We start from the raw sequence: 21,707 nt of genomic DNA, 5'->3' as shown, positions 1-21,707 counted from the left end.
TACAGAGGATTAGAACTTTGTGTTTAGTCAAGGAAATACATAAAAGGAAAAGATTGAATCATTTGATTGAGTCAAAGTTAAACTGTTTAACCACGCAAAGCTATGTTCTTTTATCTTATTTGCTTCTGTCTACACGAAGTGCACCATCTTGCTGATATATGTCTGCTAGCTCTGTTGCTTATAATCCATCTAAAAAGAGAAACAGAATAGTCACAGGTCAGAATTCCATTAGTGATCTAATACTAATCACGGGACTCTGAGCTAGGTTTCATGCGATATTGACGGCCTGATCTCTGTGAGATGTTTCTCTTGTCAATAATTGTTTGTGGTTCATCTTCCTCCATTGCACAAACTCCATCATTGGTATCCCCAGCTGCAATTCCAATAGGTAAGCCTCTCCTATGCATGGACTCCTTTTCAGTATCTTCCCGGATTTGTTTTGGCTCACTGCAACTTTCTCCCATAATGACATCACTGGTTTTCCTCTTTGGTATAAAAGTAACTGGTTTTGTAAGATCACTTGGATCATCATCTGCCAGTGGTTCTGTAGCATCTGACCTCTTAATCAGCTTAAGAAAGTCCATATAGGCTTGCCGATTTGATCCATCATCAACATCACTCAAATCAAATGTATATCGTGTATATTTTGAAGGGTTCCGCAAGTAATCTGGAATTCCAGAGGGATAATCCTGAGGTAAAGTAGAGGCCTTGTTGGATACCATAGCTTCCTCTTCATCTGTCAAGCAAGCTTCCTTTGGGACATCTTCAGCTCCTTCAGACCCTTCATTGAAATCATTTTTACATTCAGAATCGAAACGGACACGTTTCTGTGGCTTTGGATTTGACTCAGCATCATCCTTTCTCTTCAAAATGGATTTCAGGTTCCCATCCTCAAATGTGCTAACATGAGCATCCATGCCAGCAGGTCCATCACTATCAGACACCCGCAACGAATCAATCTTTTTGGCGGTTTCAGCATCTTCTTCGAGCCTTTTCTTAGCAGCTTCTGCATCTTCCTTGAGCCTAAGTTTTGCGGCAATGTGATTGGCACGCGGATCTCTACTGAAATCCCTGAACGTAGTTGGAAGCACATTGCCAGAATCTGCATCTATCTCATAGTCATTTACATCCTTCATGTAAAGGCGATCTCCGGTCTTCTCCCTGCCAACAGCCACTTTATCATACTGATCTTCCTCTTCCTGCACAAGTACCCCAGGAAGCAAAAATCAACACCAGAATGCCAGAAGAGAACATAAACCTACAACCTTATATCAATCCTAAGATCTGAGACAAAATGATAACTCCAGGAAGTCAAAATGTCATATACCTTTTCTGGTTATTAGTTAATTTTGCAATTTATTTGTTGCTATTTCCTTCTTGCAATTAAATTTCGACATAAAGGAAGCAAAATTATAGTAATTCAAATAACCCCAGTTCACTTCTTCTACATGCTTCTTTACTAGCCGTATTAAATTCAAAAATTTAACTTCGACTTCTTGAAAAAAGTTTTTAACTTTCACTACACCTAGCTCAATCATAATCATTTCATGAATATTCAGTTCATTAAAAGAAAAAAAAACTGAGAGGTAACCTCGTAATCAAGAGTACAGTCCCTTCCGATGGAAGACTTAATCTCCCACTCTTCATCATTATAATCCTCTGGTTTACCACCTTTACTCGAAGTCGACGACGCACGTGCTTCTTCTTCGTCCTCCTCATCCTCGTCCAGGTCATCGAGATCCTTCTCAAGCTCCGCACGGAAAGTAATGGTCTTCTTCCATCGAAACTTCTCGAGCAACCCCTCCTCCTCCTCGGGTCGTTCTGGACTCTCCTTGTCTCGGTTCCATTCTCGTTTCTCGATTTCGTGGTCGGTGAGGCTCCAAAGAGAGCTCAAAGATTGTGATTTTGAAGAAGAAGATGAAGCGAGGGAGCCAAAAGCTTTGCCGACTCGGACATTGAAGCTGTCTTCCATGGTGAATGGATTGAAATTTTGGGGAAGTTTTGGATTTTCTAGGGTTTTTGAAGAATTTGTTGTACTAGTACTGGGATTTCGGGGCTGGAATCAGGATAGAAATATCCTTACAACCAAACATCAAATGGGTAATAAGACAGCCTTTTAGGCCCATAATGTAGCCCAAGTTTGACTGGTTATTTACATATTCTTATTCTTTCATGGGTTGCTTGAGGAAGCCCTTGCAAAATACAGGCCGCGTTTGTTAACAACGGCCCAAACGGGCAGCATGAATCCCTTGGATTATTATTTTCAAAATAATCTATCCAAATTTATTAAATTAAGTTAATCCAGATTAATTTTTAATTTTAATATTAATAATTTAGAAAGAGTAATTTATTTTGTTATTAATTTTTATATTCAAAATTTACAAATTTAAATATTATTAATACTTTTAAAAATATATTTAAAGGTTATTTATATTTAAATCAAAATAATCGACTAAACAAATAGAGATAAATCGATTTTAATTATTTTAAATTTTTATTATAATTTAATTAATATTGATTTATTTATTTTTTTATAAAAATTTGATTAATTTAATTTTTTATATTTTAAAATGGAACTAACCTACTCCTAAATATGGGTTATCAAGACTTACATTAGACTAGTGCGTGTATACATGTATTACGAATCATACTTACTTATTGCCCTGTGTATATATGACTCGGGAACGTTCGTCAAATAGGAGTAGATAGATAAAGGCTTTGTCTATGTCTTTTTTTATTTAATTTTATTTTTATTTTATTTCGCAATTGATTGTCTTTAAGCAGCAGTGGATAAACAAACAAATTACAGTTGTAACGTGATGAAGTGTTGGGAATCATTCAAGGAAAAGGAATACGAGGGCCTCGTCAACATGCTGAAATGTCTATTGCAAATTAGGCAGATGTTTTTTGAATATGATAATGTCTCTAACCAAAAGGATAAGATGAGAGAAACAGACATTAGAGTCATTATCAGAAGGTCAGAGACACTCTCAGACAGCAGGAAATACTCTCAAATGAAACTGCACACGCCTCCTTCCTTACAAGCAAACTCTTTGCTTTCCTCCAAAGAGTTCAAAAAATAAGAATAAGAAAAAGAAGGGGAATTTGCAGTACAAAATTAAGTTGACCATTTAAAAGAGTGAAAACCCAAGTTCAACTTTTCCAGTCTGCTTTTACCCTTTGGCCTTTGCAGCTCTATGCTTTATGGCGATCACCATGCTGTTTGCGATCCTTTTGGCAGGAGTTGTGAATAGTGCAAAATCAAGTTACATAGAATACTACACTACCCAAAGGATTATTCCTGGTAAAATCAATGTCCACTTGGTGCCCCATTCTCATGATGATGTTGGTTGGTTGAAGACTGTTGATCAGTACTACTTTGGTGGCAACAATTCTATTCGGGTACTCTTTCTTGCATGGTTTTTTTCTTTTTTTGGTATTTGATTCTTGCTAAATTGGGGTTTGGGATATGATTTTTAAGGTCGTTGAATTGATCGTTTGTCTGAACAGGGAGCTTGTGTACAGAACGTCTTGGATTCTGTCATTTCAGCTTTGTTAGAAGATAAAAATAGAAAATTCATCTATGTTGAGATGGTAATTTAATTTTCCTTTTATAAAGGCTTTTTCTTGAAGCCTTCGTTCTTCTGGGTTTCGTTTGCCCATGTAAATGGGTTTCGTTTTCCTTTTCAGGCTTTCTTTCAAAGGTGGTGGAGACAGCAGAGTAATGCTAAGAAGATTATAGTGAAGGAGCTAGTCGACTCCGGTCAACTAGAGTTCATGTAATATGCTTAAATATTGTGCTCCCATCTTTTTCTATAATAGCATTTAGGTCAACTTAAATGAAAGTAAAAATTAGAAAATCATGAGTAATTTATCGTCTTCATGAAAGCTATTTGTTTATAAGTGTTTAATTTTTTTTTTCCGGAAAACTTTCTTCCTTTGTAGAAATGGTGGTATGTGTATGCATGATGAGGCAACCCCACATTACATTGACTTGATTGATCAGACAACCTTAGGACACAAGTACATCAAAGATGAATTTGGTCAGATCCCTAGAGTTGGTTGGCAGATTGATCCTTTTGGGCATTCTGCTGTGCAAGCTTATTTGCTTGGTGCAGAGGTAGGATTGGAAATTTGGTATATATAGATGTAGATCTTCAACAGGATTTCGCTTTTTGTTTGGTTCATGAAATGTGCTTTGATGGATATATAGAAACTTGTTATGGTACTCGTGAGGTACACTCTATAGAATAAAGATTATTGTCTAATGTTTGAGTTGTAATTATTGCAGCTAGGATTTGACTCTCTATTTTTTGCTCGAATTGATTATCAAGATAGAGCTAAGCGCTTGAAAGAGAAGACTCTTGAGGTTATATGGCAGGGTTCGAAGTCCCTTGGTTCATCCTCACAGGTTTGGGCCTTAATATCTATCATGCCTTTCTCACTCTTTGATTTCTGAACTGGGTTCTGTTTACTCCTTGATTAAACTTTGTTTCATGCACAAAGAATATTACGTTTACTCCTTTTTATGGTGGCTTTTGTTGATATTTCAAACATTCGTTTGATCACTCATATTCTGAGTTCACTTGCAGATATTCACTGGTATATTCCCCAGGCATTATGATCCTCCTGATGGTTTCACATTTGAAATAAATGATGTCTCACCGCCCATTCAGGTAAACCTTGTAAAAGGTTAAAGTATCACTTTTGTGTCTACTTTTTGGTCATGCATATATAATATATTAACATGAAGGTTTTAACTGAAGGATGATGTTCTCCTATTTGACTATAATGTTCAAGAGCGAGTCAATGACTTTGTAGCTGCTGGACTGGCACAGGTAGGATCTTACAGTTTGTATTTATTGGTTTCTTTATGAACAAAGAAGAATTCTGCTTCCTTCTGAAATTTCTATGACAGTATGGGTAACTCAGTTGTTTAATTAACTGTTTTCTTTTCTTTAGGCAAATGTAACACGAACAAATCATATTATGTGGACCATGGGGACAGATTTCCGTTATCAATATGCAAATTCATGGTTCAGACAGATGGACAAGTTCATTCATTATGTCAATCAGGTACTTGATTTTGATGAATTTTACTGAAGAGGAATGAAGATGAATGAATAAAGTAATCATATCTTTCTTTCATTTTGACATGCTCATATTTCTTCTTCATAACATTCGGGCATGTGTTAATGTCTCCCCTCATGAGATTTGGTATCTCATTCTTTTTTTAACTGCTATTGAGCTCTAGTTGAATTCATATTTAACGAAACTTTTCTAATTTGGAGAATCTATAGGATGGGCGTGTCAATGCCTTGTACTCCACACCATCCATCTATACTGATGCAAAATATGCAGCAAATGAGCAGTGGCCCCTGAAGACTGATGATTTCTTCCCGTGAGTTTGATCTCAAAATTCTGGTACTGTCTTCCAATAAGTTTGCGATGCAGCTAAAGCATATTGTCTCATTTTCAGATATGCAGATAAGCTTAATGCATATTGGACAGGTTACTTCACAAGCAGGCCAGCATTTAAAGGTTATGTCAGAGTGTTGAGTGCTTACTATCTGGTGAGTCACTTTCTCAGAAAAGTTGCTATGTTTTTAAATGTACATTCTGGCAGCCTTTTTATGAAAGTGTTTTGCTTTATTTGTTTTTATAACAGGCAGCTAGGCAGTTGGAATTCTTTAAAGGTAGGAGTAGCTTGGGACCAAATACAGATGCATTAGCTGATGCTTTGGCAATTGCTCAACATCATGATGCAGTTAGTGGCACTGAAAGACAGCATGTAGCTGCTGATTATGCTTTGCGATTGTCAATAGGATACATGGAGGTGCATATGGGTTTGCGTCCAACAATGTTGTTGTAGATCTACTGGCATTATAAAGCTTGAGTCAGAAATATAATACTTTCCACTTCCTTTGTCTTAGGCTGAGAAGTCGGTTGCCTCTTCACTTGCCTTCTTGGCAGAGTCAAGGTCAAGTACTGGTCAAGGGAACAGTGTCACAAGCTTTCAGCAGGTAAACAATATCATTGGTATTAGTTTTATTCGGTGCTTTGAATTTTGAGTAGCATGCAGAAATTATAGAGAGTGGAAAGAGAATGTGCATAATCTTCTTATTTATTTTTAGATCAGGTAACTTTCTTCTTATCCAGTTTGCATATTTTAATATAATTCTGTACAATGAGTTTTCTGAAGGATTTTTTTTTTTTTTACCAATTCTTTTGTAGTGTCCTTTACTTAATATAAGTTTTTGTCCTCCATCACAAGCTGCCTTGTCTGACGGAAAAAGTTTGGTAAGGATATTACTAGTTCAAATATTTTCCTTAAATTATTTCAGAAGGTTAGACCCAGTTCTTTCAGGGTGATTGATCATCTAATATCTTATCTCTATTGTAGGTTGTTGTTATCTACAATTCTCTAGGATGGAAGAGAGAGGAAACTATTCGAATTCCTGTGAGTATCTCCCTCTTGGCCCGTTTGCGATCAAGGGATGTAACTGTTGGATGTCTCTAAAATTTGATCATGTAGTACTTTCCCAAATAATAATGGAGTGAAGGAAATCATTCAATCTGCACGCTTGCAATTTGATCTAGTCTTGACACAAACGTTTTGATATAAAATCTAATTGCAATCATTTGGAGACAGAAATTTGATTTTTAATTGTATTTCTCTGAGCTTTAACCTGTGACAGGTTTCCAGTGCAAGGGTTATTGTCAAGGATTCTGAAGGAAGAGAAATTGAATCACAACTTCTCCCTCTGTCAAATTCAACGTCACACATAAGGAGTCATTATGTTAAAGCATATTTGGGTAAAACCCCAAGAGAAACAGTTAAATATTGGCTTGCCTTTTCAGTTTCAGTGCCTCCCCTTGGTTTCAGCACTTACATTGTTGGAACTGCTGAGCAGACAGGTTGGCTTTGTTGCTTCAGTTTAATTTAATGTCAGAAGATTTTGGCTACTATGTTTCTATGTCATTAACAGAGCCTACTATTTCTTGTTATCTAAAATTTCATGAGAAGGCCCTAGTTCTACCATCTCAACTGTGCATACCTATGAAGGAAGTAAAAACAATACCATTGAAGTTGGCCAAGGAAGTTTAAAGCTTCTGTACTCTGAAGATGAAGGAAAACTTACTCGTTTTGTTAACAGCAGAAATTCGGTAAGCTCTGTTAATTCTTCAGTTTGGTTATGTATCTTTGAGTATAATTATTAGATCTTTCCCTTTCTTTTTCCTTCAAATTTCTTTCATTATGATTTGCATCTCAAGTTCAACTTGTGTTTCAATTTTCATTGGGATTACTAATTTCCTTTGTAACCTTCTTTTTCCCTTGCTCTGGAACATTTCTTGTGTTGTAATGCTATTTTAAATTGGTGATTCTGTAATGATAACATACTTTTTATCTAATGTGATCATCACTGAAGGTTACAGCAGTTGCTGAACAATCATATGGTTATTACTTTGGAAATGCTGGAACTGATAAGGATCCTCAGGTAGTTCAATCTCTAGATAACAGTGCTTAATGTTTTGTTCTTTCATTAAGTTTGCACTTGGAGAAAAAGAAGCATCTTAAATTTACTGATTGCAAAATGCTTGATATTTTGTTCAAGGCTTCTGGGGCATATGTTTTTCGTCCAAATGGTACATTCTCCATCAAATCTGAAAGCCAGGTATCTGATTTTATTTGGTCAAATTTCATGTCAATCAACAATGATCCTTCTCTATTGATTTATTATACTTGTGGAAAAAGAGTTTCTGAAGGAAAACTGAGACTTGTTTGTTGCAGGCTCAATTAACTATCATGCGGGGTCCCTTGTTGGATGAAGTACATCAACAGCTCAATTCATGGATATCTCAGGTGATTTGCCTATTAAAAACACATTTGATACACCAATTTCTGTCATTGGAACCTTTTTTTCTAATATGAAGCCCTCATAGCTTTTTCTGATTCTCGCATCTGAAATAATTGTTCGCATGTCATCCTTCTAAACCATGGAATTTAAGCTGGGGACTAAGAGTAGTGCAACAGTAAGTTCTTAAAGCTCGGAGGCAGAGTCTAGATTCACAAAGAAGCAGTTATGTATGGTTTCTTGTTGATTATTGAACTTTAAAAAAGGGGATTATATATACATTTTTTTCTAACTTATGTTCTAGTGGAATGCCTGTTGGTTAAATTTAACCTTTGTTCATGTCAGTTGCTCCTCCATTTTTCTTTCTTTTCTCTAAATTGTACTAAAAATATCCACCTTCATGCTTGCATCTGGGAATTTCTTCTTCATGGGTATATTTTGTTTTGGAGTTGTGCAATGTAGTTACCATTAGGAGAACAAGAATTTTATTGTTTTTGTTTGCACCCAAAATATCTTGTGTCTTCTACTTTCAGTAACAGAATGCTGCATGCATGAGCAGGTTACCAGGGTATACAAGGGAAAAGAGCATGCTGAAGTTGAGTTCACCGTGAGTTAATCTATTTTCTAGTTTTTATTCATAAATTTCTTGCAGGACAAGGTGGAGTCTTTGTTTGTGGTTATTACAAGGTTGAAAAGGCAATTGGGTGGATTTACTGACTTTATGTGCATAATCTTAGATTGGGCCAATTCCTGTGGATGATGGGATAGGGAAAGAAATCATTACTCAAATTACAACAACTATGAAGACTAACAGAACATTCTACACAGATTCTAATGGACGTGACTTCATTAAACGGGTATGTTAATTCTTGTTGCTTGCCATTCTACCAAATTCCTGAGTCTTGCATTTTTTTTTCTTTCTTTCTGGCCAAAAGCCACGTTGAATACAGTTTTTACTATATGTATATGTATGTATGTATGTATATACACACACACACACACACACACACATACATACTAGCGTAAATTCTTTTAGATATTTAATATCAGAGTTTGGTGGATGCCAAACTTGTTAGTGTTGTTTTTCTACTTGGTGAACACTTGTTACTTATTTTTCTGTTAATTTACTGTTTCATTGACCTAAATGAAATTCTACTCCTGAATTGTTTGTAATGATGTTTACTTTTGCTTCGTGGTTGTTAAATCTAATGTTTGCAGATTCGAGATTTTAGGAATGACTGGGACCTTCAAGTGAACCAACCAGTTGCTGGAAATTATTACCCAGTATGTTTCTTCCTGTGAAAATTGCAAATTTTCTTTCCTATAAATTACAGCTCTATCCCAGATATTCTCTAATATAAATCATGAAGGATATCTGCTCTGCTTGCTAGAGTCTGGTAAATGCATAAATTTTCTGCGTTAAACTGAAACTTAATTTCTTCTTTGCCTTTCAAACTGCTTTCTTCCAGATTAATCTTGGAATCTACCTCCAAGACGATAGCACAGAGCTCTCAGTGTTGGTGGATCGTTCAGTGGGGGGATCCAGCTTAGTGGATGGTCAAATTGAGCTTATGCTCCACAGGTCTGTTGCATCTTTCCTTGCTTTTGTATTTTTATGGCTACTTATTTGTTCATGATCTATAACATTTGTTGATTTATAGGAGGTTGATTCATGATGACCTCAGAGGTGTCGGTGAAGTATTAAATGAAACAGTTTGTGTCCCTGAAGGGTGTGAAGGTTTAACTGTAAGTATTGCTTGTCAATTCATGTTCTTTGTCCCAGGTTCTAAATGTGCAAAATGTAACTAAATTCTGGATTTTGTAGATCCAAGGAAAATTTTACCTCCGAATTGATCATATAGGGGAAGGGGCAAAGTGGCGCCGCACAGTTGGCCAAGAGATATATTCTCCGCTTCTTTTAGCTTTCTCAGAACAGGTATAGAAACTTGACTTTATTTAGTGGCATCAGGCCTCCATGCTTAGGTCATTGGTGTTCCTTTCTGCAGGATGGCAATGATTGGATGAGCTCCCATGTTTCAACGTTTTCAGGAATTGATCCCTCCTACTCATTACCAAATAACGTTGCCATAATAACTCTCCAGGTAAAGAACAAGTCACTGAACTGGCGTCATAATGTCCATGAAGGATGATGTCCCTGAAGATGTAATTTTGTGAGATTACCTTGTAGAGTGCATGCCACTTTTTTGTTGACTTTGGATAGTAATTTTGTTCCTATTTTTGAACATTGCAGGAGCTGGAAAATGGAAAAGTGCTCCTGCGATTGGCTCACCTATACGAGGTACTCCTCCCTTTGTCTAATTTTTATAGAAGGTTTATTTTGTGGTTCCACATATTCAACTGAATGGGATAGATTCTAATTTATTGCGAGCTTTATTTTGTGGTTCCACATATTCAACTGAATGGGATAGATTCTAATTCATTTCTTTGGTGGATGTCTGATCAAAGACTGGGGAGGACAAGGATTATTCTGTGATGGCAAGTGTTGAACTGAAAAAGCTGTTTCCAAACAAGAAGGTAAGAGCAATCGGCTTGTGACTAGAGTATGCTTGATGAGCTGCCGGATATGCCATAAATTTGATCTCACTATGGGCTTCATTTCAGATAAATAAAGTGACAGAGATGAGTTTGTCTGCAAACCAAGAAAGAGCTGAAATGGAAAAGAGAAGGTTAGCTTGGAAAGTAGAAGGCTCCGCAGAAGAAGAATCAAAGGTGGTAAGGGGAGGACCTCTTGATCCTGCTAAGCTGGTGGTTGAACTCGCTCCAATGGAGATCCGAACTTTCCTTATCAATGTAGGTAACCTCCAAATGTTTGGTGCTTGAAAGAGAAATGCTTGGGGTATCTACGTTCCAGAGAGAGTTCTGGAGAGACTTTGGCGTTTCAACACCAATCCTTCTTTTTCATATGCCTCTGTTTTCTCCCTTGCAGCTAAAATGAATAAATCTCACCGTTGTATGTTATGTAGAAAGAAAACAGCAGAAAAAAATAAATAGTAGTCCATTCCTGCATTTATACAAGGCATCTATGAGCATATAACTTATTGGCAAAAGGAGTAATCTGAGTATTATACCGGAGAGGAGATAGCCAAAAGCTGATCCGAAACACTTGAAGGAATCTCTTAGCAAGAGATTGAAGTTGACTGTTTTTGAGGCATTTTCTTGCTTAGCAATAAGCATGCTGCGTGTCACATAAGCAAGAGTTTGATTCATTTGTTACGCAATGCCATGCATATACATGTTTACCTACGGCAAAGGGGTTGAGAAAGTTTTAAGGTAAGAAAGTTGTAAGTTTGGAAAAGTCATCAAATAAATTATGAAGGTTTTGCATGTAGTTTCAGAATTGATCGCTGCTCAAACGTAAAGTTTAACGCAGGTAATGAATAACATTATTAAAAAGAGTTTTAATGTTAGGTAACTGATATTGAACTTTAACGTTAAATCACGGTTAAAAATTTATTATGTGGTTGTTGAAGTAATAGATTTTATGACTAGGGAAGAAATATATGAAAAAACTATATAAAATCAAATTAAGAGAGAGAAGTGTGAGTGAACGGGTCTAAGAGAATAAGGTAAGGTTGAGAGCAAAAATATTTGTACGTACAAGAACAAACGTCTTAAAATAAAAGTAATTCATGCACTCTAGCACTTCAAATTACTTTCACTGCTATTGCTATAAAATATTTGTACTGCATTACCTTGTAAAACAATTCTAAAGAAAATAGGTAATGACCACATATCTACACCTACTACAACTTCAGTAATTTTCAGTGAATTTGGTGGGTGGATTATGATAAATCGTACCTGCCCTTCTTTCTTTCCACTAAATTTCCAAGTTTGGGTAACTGAGTGCAAATCCAATGATTCCAAAACCCCAATCTCCTTCCCCTTATAAGCAAAGCAAAGCAAAACTTTTCAAGTGCACTTGAAGACTCAGGTTATGGCCCCAACCCAAAGTATTTTCGTGCCTTTTACACCAGAATGAAAAAAAGGGTGAAAGGAAAGCAGAGAAAGTAGCAGAAACAAATGAAATATCCATGCTTTATTGACAAGCAGAGCACTGCCACTCTGTAATTTTTTTTAATGTCAATCCATTAAGGAAGCTTGAAAATATGATAAAGGAGTCTTTTCTTTTTACCCTTTTAAAATCCTTTCCAATGCATTTGGATAAGAAGCACACTTGTACTAATAAGGAAGTCAAAACGAAGAATGGCAGTTTCCATTTGCTGCACAAACATTTGTGCGAGTCTTCCTCTTTCCCTTACCAGTTAAGCCGTCTGTTATAAATTGACTAAAATCTTTACTGTCTTTTTTTACGACATCTGAAGACACACATCTGTCGAAAGCCTTGTTCACTTGAAGCCAAAACTTGTTATGAATCATCGTGACTTTGACTCTCCGGTTCTGACTCAAACCAACTGCTACTACTTCAACACCAAAGAGTGAGAACTGCTGGAATCTCAGATACCCAGATTCAAGAAACAAGTAAAACTTAAAAAATGGCGATTGTTGGGTTGTACGCTGTGCTGCTATTATTGGGGATTTTATGCGCAGAATCCAAGTACATGGTTTATAACACTTCAGCAGGTATAGTTGCTGGGAAAATCAATGTTCATGTGGTTCCTCACACCCATGACGATGTTGGTTGGTTAAAAACCGTTGATCAGTACTATGTTGGCTCTAACAATTCTATCCAGGTTGCTCTTTCTCCCTCCACTCTCTCTTAAAAGATTTTTCTTTTTTGTAATTTCCTTCTTTGTTTGTGTGTTTTTGTTGGTTTGTTAGGGGGCTTGTGTGCAGAATGTGTTGGATTCTATAGTGCCTGCTCTGTTGGCTGACAAAAACCGGAAATTCATATATGTTGAACAGGCAAGTATATATGTCTCTTATTTCTGCTTTTTTGATCATCCATTGCGTGGTCTTTGGTTTCGAAAAGCGTTTGGAGGAAAGAATGAAATCTCAAATTCTGTTTGTATGTCTGTGTCTTTAGTATGAAGCCCGACTTCCAATTCATATTGTTTGTCTAAAAGCGCTGCGTTAAACAATTTTGGTGGTGTGCCCAATTGTACTACCAATATGTGGCGTTTATGGAAACCATAATGCATAACTTCTTTTTTTTTTTTGTGTTTGCATATTTTGTGTCTCTAGTTGTCTTATGTCATCTTGAAATTGTCTTCCTTGATTTACGCAGGCATTTTTTCAGCGATGGTGGAGAGATCAGAGTGAGCTAATGCAGAGTATAGTCAAGAATCTTGTCAGCTCGGGGCAACTAGAGTTCATGTAATACGTGACATCAACCCTTTTCTAACCCCACTCCCCAAAAAAGTGAAAAAAGAAAAGAGCGATAAATGCAAACAGCAATGGTTGCACTTTAGTATTTACGATTGGCTTTCTCCATAATATATATAAATGCCTTCTACATTTCTGAGAACTCATTTAGTTGCATGTTTAAACACTAGTTCTTTGCTATTATTTCCCAATTTTGAGTTTGTACTTCCCCTCATGCTCTTCATCTGCTTCTTCCAGAAATGGAGGCATGTGCATGCATGATGAGGCAGTGCCACATTACATAGACATGATTGATCAGACAACTCTTGGACATCGATTCATCAAAGAGGAGTTTGGTGTCACTCCAAGAATTGGATGGCAAATTGATCCTTTTGGACATTCTGCAGTACAGGCTTACTTGTTGGGAGCAGAAGTAAGTGTATATGTAACTTCTGCTTCTACTTTGCCTCCTGAATTTAGTGTTTTTCACTTTCAAGCAGTATAATTTAGATAGTATTGTGTTACTGTTTTTGTAGGTTGGATTTGACTCATTTTTCTTCGGCCGCATAGACTACCAAGACAGGATTAAGCGAAAAAAAGAGAAGAGCCTCGAAGTTATCTGGCGGGGTTCTAAGAGCCTGGGCTCATCTGCTCAGGTAAAGAGCGTTGTTTGGTTTAGTTGTACTTGGTGTTTACACGGTTGCCCTTGGATATCACATGTTGTACATCAACTTTGTGATTATATTGTTGCATTTACTGATTTGTTTTCCTTTTCAAAATATGGTTGGGTAGGTATATCATTATATGTTATTCTTCAGTTAGTGTTCACTTGAACTTAGTTGTATTGCAGATTTTTGCTGGAGCATTTCCAAAAAATTATGAACCTCCACCAGGTTTCTACTTTGAAGTTAATGATGATTCCCCTATTGTTCAGGTAAGCTCCGTAAAAATGATGTCAGTTTAGACAGTCTCTTGAATATGTACGTGGTTCTAGTGTAAATTTGGTTCCCTCTGATGTAGGATGATATTAGTTTGTTTGATTACAATGTTCAAGACAGAGTGAACGACTTTGTGGCCGCTGCAATATCACAGGTAAATGAAATTAAGTTGCCATTTGAATTTTCTATCTTGGTTTCTTCCCTACCTCTCTTTTGGAAATTTGGCTCTATACAGGACTCTGTTAAGTTCTTTGCTTTTTCTTCTCGTGCTATTTGGTCTTAATGTTCCTTTTTAAAATGTCTCCTCTTTGCTTCTTGTGCTATTTGGTTTTGGCAAAGTTCCTGCTATTGGATACAATCTTGAAGATAATCATTATAAGTATGACCTCACTTAGAAGAAGTTACAACTTAGTATCTACCAAAGTACTGATTGCACCGCAAGTTTGCATTTTGCAATAAATTGTATCTTTTGCCATTTTCAGGAGGAACAGAATATCCTCATCCATTCTAAACTATACAGTATTTAATAAGATCTTCCTGGTTTTCTATTCTGTCAGAGAATTTTGGTAAATTTTTAACATATTTGAAAACTATGTTGTCTTTTATCTTCAAGAATTCATATCTTCGATTTAATTGTCCATATTTGTCCTGAAAGCAAGTTTTCATTTGATACTTATTGTAAAAGCTGTTATTTCATTTGCAGGCGAACATAACTAGAACAAATCACATAATGTGGACCATGGGAACAGATTTTAAGTATCAGTACGCACACACTTGGTTTCGGCAGATGGATAAGCTTATTCATTATGTGAATAAGGTGAGTGTTCATCTCAGTTTTATTTCATTTTCTGGTAACTGGATTTTAAGCATGCATTACCTCATGGTTTTTTATCCTCTCTAGATGTCATGTTGTTAATCTGAACCATAAGTAGTTTTGAATGAATGATTGCAGGATGGACGTGTCAATGCTTTCTACTCAACTCCATCTATATATACTGATGCTAAATATGCTATGAGTAAATCTTGGCCACTCAAGACTGATGACTACTTTCCGTGAGTTTATTGCTTGAGTAGCTCTAAATCTTAGTTTTCTCACCTGTTCTTTTCTTAGAAATTGAAGTGTATTTCTTACCAGTTACGCAGACCGTGTAAATGCTTACTGGACAGGATACTTTACAAGTAGACCAGCTTTAAAACGCTATGTTAGAATAATGAGTGGCTACTATCTGGTACTGTTCTTTGACTGTTTTAATACATTATAATTAATAGTTCAATTAATCTCTTTCATTTACACATATAGTTCATATTTGTGAATGTATGATCAGGCAGCAAGGCAACTCGAATTTTTTAAAAGGAGAAGTGATTCAGGGCCCAATACAGACTCATTGGCAGATGCTTTGGCTATTGCTCAGCATCATGATGCTGTTACTGGTACAGAGAAGCAGCACGTGGCTGATGATTATGCAAAAAGACTATCCATGGGATACATAGAGGTGCAGATTTCACCTCACAATTTCTTGGATTCTGGTTTCTTTTCGCTTTTGTCAAAAGTCGTGAACTTGTTTGTCATCTTTCTGCAGTCTGAGAAGGTTGTTGCATCTTCACTTGCTTGCTTGGCCGATTCAAAGTCATCCAATGGATGTGGGCACTCAACCGCCAATTTCCAGCAGGTAAAAAGTCATGACTGATGAAATTTAGTTTCATGAGTAAGACTGATTTTTAATCTAATTAATGATATGAAATTTAGCTAAAGGAGTTTGACATGTGAGATGCATCCTCATATCCCCCTTTTCTCTGATCTTTTCCCAGTGTCCACTTCTGAATATAACTTACTGTCCTGCATCAGAAATTGACCTGTCTCATGGAAAGAAGTTGGTAAGGAGGACATTTCAATCTGTCTTCTGTTCTTCTTTCTCATAGATAACTCTAACTTAGAAACTTATTCAACATTAATTTCTTCTCATTTACAGATTGTTGTGGTCTACAATTCTTTGGGATGGAAGAGAGAGGATGTAATACGTTTTCCAGTGAGTACTTCCCTGATAGTCACATTGCTGTTTGTCTTGGACTCCTCTTTTTTGTGTATTAAGGAGCTTATAACATAATATTCTGTTGATACATGTGGCTATTCGTGAAACTTTGCTTTTAAAGATTTCTTTTGTAATGCTTCAGATCTATATTGCTTCAACCCTTTATTTTTCCTAAAATACCTGTATTGGACATGGGTAATAAGGGTAAGGAAAAAATTTTATAAAAATTGAACATACCCATTTTGGACAACATTTGTGACTGAATTTGAGCAACATAGCTTTTCAAATGTAGGCAATTGTATGTCTAAAATCATTTGATAACATTGCAGCCAGAGTAGTTATTTGGGTGTGCATCTTAGATGATCAAAGTGGACCAAGGAAAATCTTAGTGAGTTCCCAATATGACTATCAGGCTTCCTTGCTGTAAGAATATGACATTTCTTTATCTGGTTTGCTGTAGGTTGTTAATGAAGATGTCATTGTTCATGATTCTGAGGGAAGAGAAATCGAATCACAGCTTGTTCCACCAGTTGATGCTTATGTGGACCTAAGAAACTATTATGTTAGGGCATACTTTGGTACCAACCCAAAAGCTGTACCTAAGTATTGGCTTGCATTTACAGTATCTGTTCCACCTCTTGGTTTCAACACTTACACCATCTCTACTTCCGAAAAGACAGGTTTACTCATGTAGCTGCTGTACTGATTGAAAGTATTCTTATCAAGTTGAACAAGTATGGATGCTATTTCCTTGATTATCAAATGCAAATCAATTGTGACATCTGTTTCTACTTCGGATTTCAGGAGCTGGCTCTACCAAATCATCTATATACAAATTTCAGAGGTGTGAAAAATCAGGTATTCAAGTTGGTGAAGGAAATTTAAAGCTTACTATTTCTGCGTCTCAAGGGAAGATCATAAATTATGTCAACAGCAGAAACTTGGTGAGTAACGTAACTTTAATGCTTTATTTTTCTTCTCCAAGCATTTGTTTTTGTTGGTGTCTTTTCAACTGTAGTTACATATGACTATATGAGGCTGTTGCAACTGTTATTTCAGTATTGCTGTTACCTTGTGTTGCTTCCTTTTCTGCAGTGAGAGAGAGAGTGCAAGGTATGAGGATAAAAAACTGTGTGGCTAATGCTTTTATTTGAAACTTTTGAAGGTTGAGGAATCGGTGGAACAATCATTTAGTTTTTACACTGGATATAATGGAACTAATGACAAAGAGCCCCAGGTATACATATGTAACATTGAAGTTCGTCATGTGTTACAAACTAGTATTCTCTATTCTCTTATAATCTGCTGTTGCATGCTTGGAAATTAAGTAAAGTTGTTTGGTCTTCCTTTGTGAGTTGTTCTCATATAAAAATTTGGTGTTTTTACAAGAACTCTGGGGCATATATTTTCCGTCCAAATGGCACATATCTCATAAAGCCTGAACAGGTGTGTAATATTTCTTAATAAAAGCTTTTTTTGAAACAAATAATTACCTTAACTATAAACTGAGACATCTTGTTAAGTTTCAGGCCTCTTTGACTGTTATTCGAGGACCATTAGTACAGGAGCTGCATCAACAGATCAATCCGTGGATATTTCAGGTGCCTTGCCTCTTCTAATGTTTGTTCTCTGTTGGTGTAATGTTTTCCCCTGTAAAATTCTGTCTTCTTCTGAACTAATAGTAAACCAACTGCGTTGTAGGGTGAAATTTTAGAAGGTAATGGATATCAATAGAAGCATAGAATAGTATGTAAACGTTAAAATATGAACCCATTAAAATGTAGCAGGTTAATAAATGGAGAGGGTATATTTTGTAATGGCTACTGGTTTGTCTGCTCTTGGAAATTCAGGAAATTGTGCAGGACCGCAGTTTTTCACCTTTAAATGATGAGTTTACTTTCTTCTATCTCTTTATTGGGTTAAATATGCAGTACACTCTCATGGGTGTCTTGGAAGGTAGAGCCTTTTCAAGCTGTTTGTGAGAAATGTATTATATTTTCTGTTTCAGTTATGCATGAATATATGGCTCTTCAGAGATACAATAAGTAGAATATGTGGAGGAAATTTGTCCCTAGCCCCCATCTTGGCCATTGATATAAGATACTAAAATTTTCCAGAGCAACGCTCTTACTCTGGTCGATGTAACTAACAGAATCCATGAAATTAGATGTAGAGGTCTTTCTCATTTTTATGATGTTTTTTTTCCAATGTAAACAGATATGGTATTCACAGTTTGAGATCTCTTATCTTTAGTAGACATTACAGCTTTCTTTCTGACAAAATGTATGCAGACCACTAGACTTTACAAGGAGAAAGAGCATGTTGAAGTCGAGTTCATTGTGAGTTTACCAAATGGCCTTCTCAACCCTTGTGGCTTTATATAGTCTTGCGTAGTTTGATTCTTAGTGATAGTCTTTCGTTGTTCTCATTTCTTTAGTTTGGTATGCATCTTACTTTTATTATTCTCACTATCTTATTTGCACGAGCAGGACATGTTGGGTTGTATATATTAATGGTTTCTGAATCTCAGGTTGGGCCTGTGCCAATTGACGATGGATTTGGCAAAGAAGTTGCAACTCAGATTACAACTTCTCTGGAAAACAGTAAAACATTCTACACAGATTCTAATGGACGTGATTTTATTAAACGGGTATGTTGAATATATGCTGCAGTGTTCAGCCATAAGTCTTATTTTTTTGACGGTCAGAATGGTTGTTAGCCTGAAGCTTTAATCCATACTGTGTTGTCTCCATGTTTCCAAGAATGTGAGAAATATCTTTGCAAGTTATTTGCGTTAAGCTATAACACAGAAACATTTCTTTGAGTTCATACTCGGTAACTAGTTATTCTTAGCATGACAAACTATGGACTTTTTTTTTTCCCTCTTTTTGCAGATTCGTGATTTTAGGACAGACTGGGACCTGGAAGTAAACCAACCGGTTGCTGGAAATTATTACCCAGTATGTTCTTATATAAGTAACTTTGTTCCTCATGATTACTTTATTTTTTTAGAGAATTGATCTTAATGAGCGACTCTTTTTAAACTCATATTATATTTGTCCATTCAGATTAATTTGGGAATTTACATTCAAGATAGTAAGAAAGAATTTTCGGTCCTGGTAGATCGATCTCTTGGAGGATCTAGCATGGTGGATGGACAAATAGAGTTGATGCTCCATAGGTTTGTCATCATCTGTCAATTGCTCAATTTTCAATAACTTTATACTGCCTTGGCCATAGCGCTTTGTGAATGTTGAAGCTCCCAATGGCAATAAGTAAAAGTTGTGGATTTCTATGGCATGGCCATACCTGAGGGTATAATTCTTGCATATGCGATAGTTGGCCAGAATGATGATTTTTTATTTTTATGGCAATTTAGGAGGCTGCTACTTGATGACTCCAGAGGTGTTGCAGAGGCTCTAAATGAAACAGTCTGCATTCTTGATGATTGCAGAGGACTAACTGTAAGTTAATGTTATCCAGATCCTGCGAGTGCAATTCACATTTTCCTTTATCAGGTGGATCTAGACTTGTGTCTCAAGACTTGGTTGATGATAATTTATCTAATTCTCAACAGATTGTTGACAAATAGTTGAAATGAAGTTAGTTTCACTAATTGCTGACTAACCCTGGCTTTTAATTTAAGGGTTAATAACTTAGTCATATGTATAAAACCTCTGTAATCTTTGTTTTAAAGTTTTGTACGTGTACTTTTGTCTACAAATTATGCTTTTTCTGACAATTAGAACCTGTTTATATATCACCAAAATTTTTTCAGATACAAGGAAAATATTATTACAGAATTGACCCCCTAGGAGAAGGTGCTAAGTGGCGTCGTTCTCTTGGCCAAGAGATATACTCACCCCTCCTGTTAGCAATTGCACAAGAGGTTTCTTTCTTTCTTTCTTTCTTTTTCTCTTCCTTGTTTATTCCAGTCTTGTGGATTTGTTTGTGACTAGGAACTTTCTCTTGGCAGGATGGAGATAACTGGATGAGTTCTCATGTACCCACATTCTCGGGGATCGATTCCTCCTACAGTTTACCTGATAATGTTGCTGTTATAACTCTCCAGGTAGATGATGTTTCCATACATGGGAAACACATTATCCATTATTTTGTTAGACTTTTAAATTAATAAGATTAAGGCAAGAGATGATAAGCTTTCTGTGGAGTTTACAACCTATTAGAATGCGGCAAAAAATATGTAGTTCGGCAGTAAAATTTGACATGCAAGCTGCTTGACATTTCCCCTTCCTTTCTATACAGGAGCTTGATGATGGAAAAGTTCTTCTTAGGTTAGCACATTTGTATGAGGTTAGCCTTTCCTACTTCACTTAAATCATCTTGTACTTGCTTTAAGAAAATTTTTACCCGGGATATGCCTTTAAAGTCAATGTCTCTCCACTTGAATCTAGAAGGAAAAGAGAGTGGTTTCACACTTTAGGAAAAGTTTAATATATATTATGGTGGCTTCTCTGTTCTAAGCAGGCAATTTTTCCACAAAATAGCTTTCACATGTTCTGGAAATTCTAAAATTGCTATTTTTACTGTAAATATTCTTGAAGGTGAGCCAACCCGTCACAGTGCCGAAAAGACCCCAGATTAGTTCTTTTGGGAACATCTTTTTATCGTTTTATATTTTTCCTTGTTCCTTTTCCATGACAAAGTAGTTTCAATAACCATCTACATGACTTTTTTTTTTCTGGCCTTGAGTTCTTATTTTTTGTTTGCATTGGCTTTCGGAATTACACAAAAGATCGGAGAGGACAGTGTTCTTTCTGTAGTGACTAGTGTGGAACTGAAGAAGCTGTTCCCAGGCAAGAAGGTGGAGGCAACGAATTTTCCAGGCTCTAGTTGGCATTTTTTGTTTCGAAATCATTTACAGCAATATCTCACACTGTCTTTATCATGCTTTTCTTTAGATTGCTAAGGTGACAGAGGTGAGCTTATCTGCCAATCAAGAAAGAGCAGTAATGGAGAAGAAGAGACTTGTTTGGAAAGTAGAAGGCTCTTCAGGAGAATATCCCAAGGCGGCAAGAGGTGGACCTGTTGATCCCCAAAAACTGGTGGTGGAGCTTGCTCCAATGGAAATCCGCACCTTTGTCATTGACCTTGATCAAACTTCCTCCAATAGAGTATTCGATGCTTGAGTGTCTGCAAAAATGCTCTACCATGTTCTTATCGAAAAAGGCATGACATTCAGAATCCTCTGTTGCTTTCAATGAGGGAAATTTTCTCTTCTACTGTGTAATGTACTTTAAGATAGTTAGGCCACAAAGGATTCTGATATAATAAACTCAAGTTTGTCTTAGTTGTTCCTTTAGAAGCCAAACTTGTTACACCAAACAGCCAGAACCAGACAGCATGACGATGACATTGCTGTCTTTTGCATAAGCCCGAGTCATCAAAACGAAAACAAAAGCTCCAAAACTAAAACCTTCAAGACTTCATGAGCAATGTCTGGAACACCCAAAGGAAAACCAAAAAAGAAAACATAAACAGAGTGAAACACAGCACAGGTGCGCTTCTCATGAAGACACGCCCAATCCAATTCGATACATGTCTCTGTTAAGCTTCCCTTGGAAAGCATAGGAGAGGGA

The 21,707-nt window shown here is 36.4% G+C and overlaps 3 protein-coding genes across 6 annotated transcripts; 2 read left to right on the top strand and 1 right to left on the bottom strand.

Annotated features, from left to right (window-relative positions):
• Positions 1–274: 274 nt before the first annotated feature.
• Positions 275–2,056, bottom strand: LOC18601131 (midasin-like protein). Its single transcript, XM_007031965.3, is given in 3 exon segments — positions 275–443; positions 446–1,199; positions 1,592–2,056. Coding segments are annotated over 3 exon segments (1,161 nt in total). The 5' UTR covers positions 1,973–2,056; the 3' UTR covers positions 275–417.
• Positions 2,057–2,960: 904 nt separating this feature from the next.
• On the top strand, positions 2,961–10,892 carry LOC18601130 (alpha-mannosidase At3g26720-like). 2 transcript variants are annotated; one of them, XM_007031964.3, is made up of 29 exons: positions 2,961–3,402; positions 3,511–3,594; positions 3,691–3,779; positions 3,946–4,120; positions 4,292–4,411; positions 4,593–4,676; positions 4,767–4,838; positions 4,963–5,076; positions 5,301–5,401; positions 5,480–5,573; positions 5,669–5,836; positions 5,934–6,023; positions 6,235–6,300; positions 6,404–6,460; positions 6,699–6,918; positions 7,028–7,167; positions 7,431–7,499; positions 7,617–7,676; positions 7,793–7,864; positions 8,416–8,463; positions 8,594–8,713; positions 9,075–9,140; positions 9,326–9,438; positions 9,518–9,602; positions 9,682–9,792; positions 9,863–9,958; positions 10,108–10,155; positions 10,323–10,391; positions 10,479–10,892. In XM_007031964.3, exons 1-29 carry the CDS (start codon positions 3,205–3,207, stop codon positions 10,695–10,697), a joined length of 3,048 nt encoding a protein of 1,015 aa, XP_007032026.2. In that variant the 5' UTR covers positions 2,961–3,204; the 3' UTR covers positions 10,698–10,892. The 2 variants fall into 2 exon arrangements, with proteins under 2 accessions (XP_007032026.2, XP_088661602.1); XM_088805476.1 differs by lacking the exon at positions 3,511–3,594 and having other exon boundaries at positions 2,964–3,402.
• Positions 10,893–12,067: 1,175 nt separating this feature from the next.
• Positions 12,068–21,501, top strand: LOC18601129 (putative alpha-mannosidase At5g13980). 3 transcript variants are annotated; one of them, XM_007031963.3, is made up of 29 exons: positions 12,069–12,568; positions 12,657–12,740; positions 13,063–13,151; positions 13,398–13,572; positions 13,676–13,795; positions 13,990–14,073; positions 14,160–14,231; positions 14,781–14,894; positions 15,030–15,130; positions 15,213–15,306; positions 15,403–15,570; positions 15,658–15,747; positions 15,887–15,952; positions 16,048–16,104; positions 16,568–16,787; positions 16,912–17,051; positions 17,273–17,344; positions 17,497–17,553; positions 17,637–17,708; positions 18,399–18,446; positions 18,638–18,757; positions 19,002–19,067; positions 19,176–19,288; positions 19,487–19,571; positions 19,886–19,996; positions 20,084–20,179; positions 20,374–20,421; positions 20,864–20,932; positions 21,030–21,433. In XM_007031963.3, exons 1-29 carry the CDS (start codon positions 12,371–12,373, stop codon positions 21,255–21,257), a joined length of 3,057 nt encoding a protein of 1,018 aa, XP_007032025.2. In that variant the 5' UTR covers positions 12,069–12,370; the 3' UTR covers positions 21,258–21,433. The 3 variants fall into 3 exon arrangements, with proteins under 3 accessions (XP_017975071.1, XP_007032025.2, XP_017975070.1); XM_018119582.2 differs by lacking the exon at positions 20,864–20,932 and having other exon boundaries at positions 12,068–12,568; positions 21,030–21,501; XM_018119581.2 differs by lacking the exon at positions 18,399–18,446 and having other exon boundaries at positions 21,030–21,501.
• The last annotated feature ends 206 nt before the right edge of the window (positions 21,502–21,707 follow it).

This window comes from Theobroma cacao, chromosome 4 (genome assembly GCF_053813885.1).
Source record: "Theobroma cacao isolate CCN51 chromosome 4, ASM5381388v1, whole genome shotgun sequence".
Taxonomy (NCBI): Eukaryota; Viridiplantae; Streptophyta; class Magnoliopsida; order Malvales; family Malvaceae; genus Theobroma; species Theobroma cacao.
Note: the sequence above shows the minus strand (reverse complement) of the source record. Positions and strands in the feature narration are given on the sequence as shown.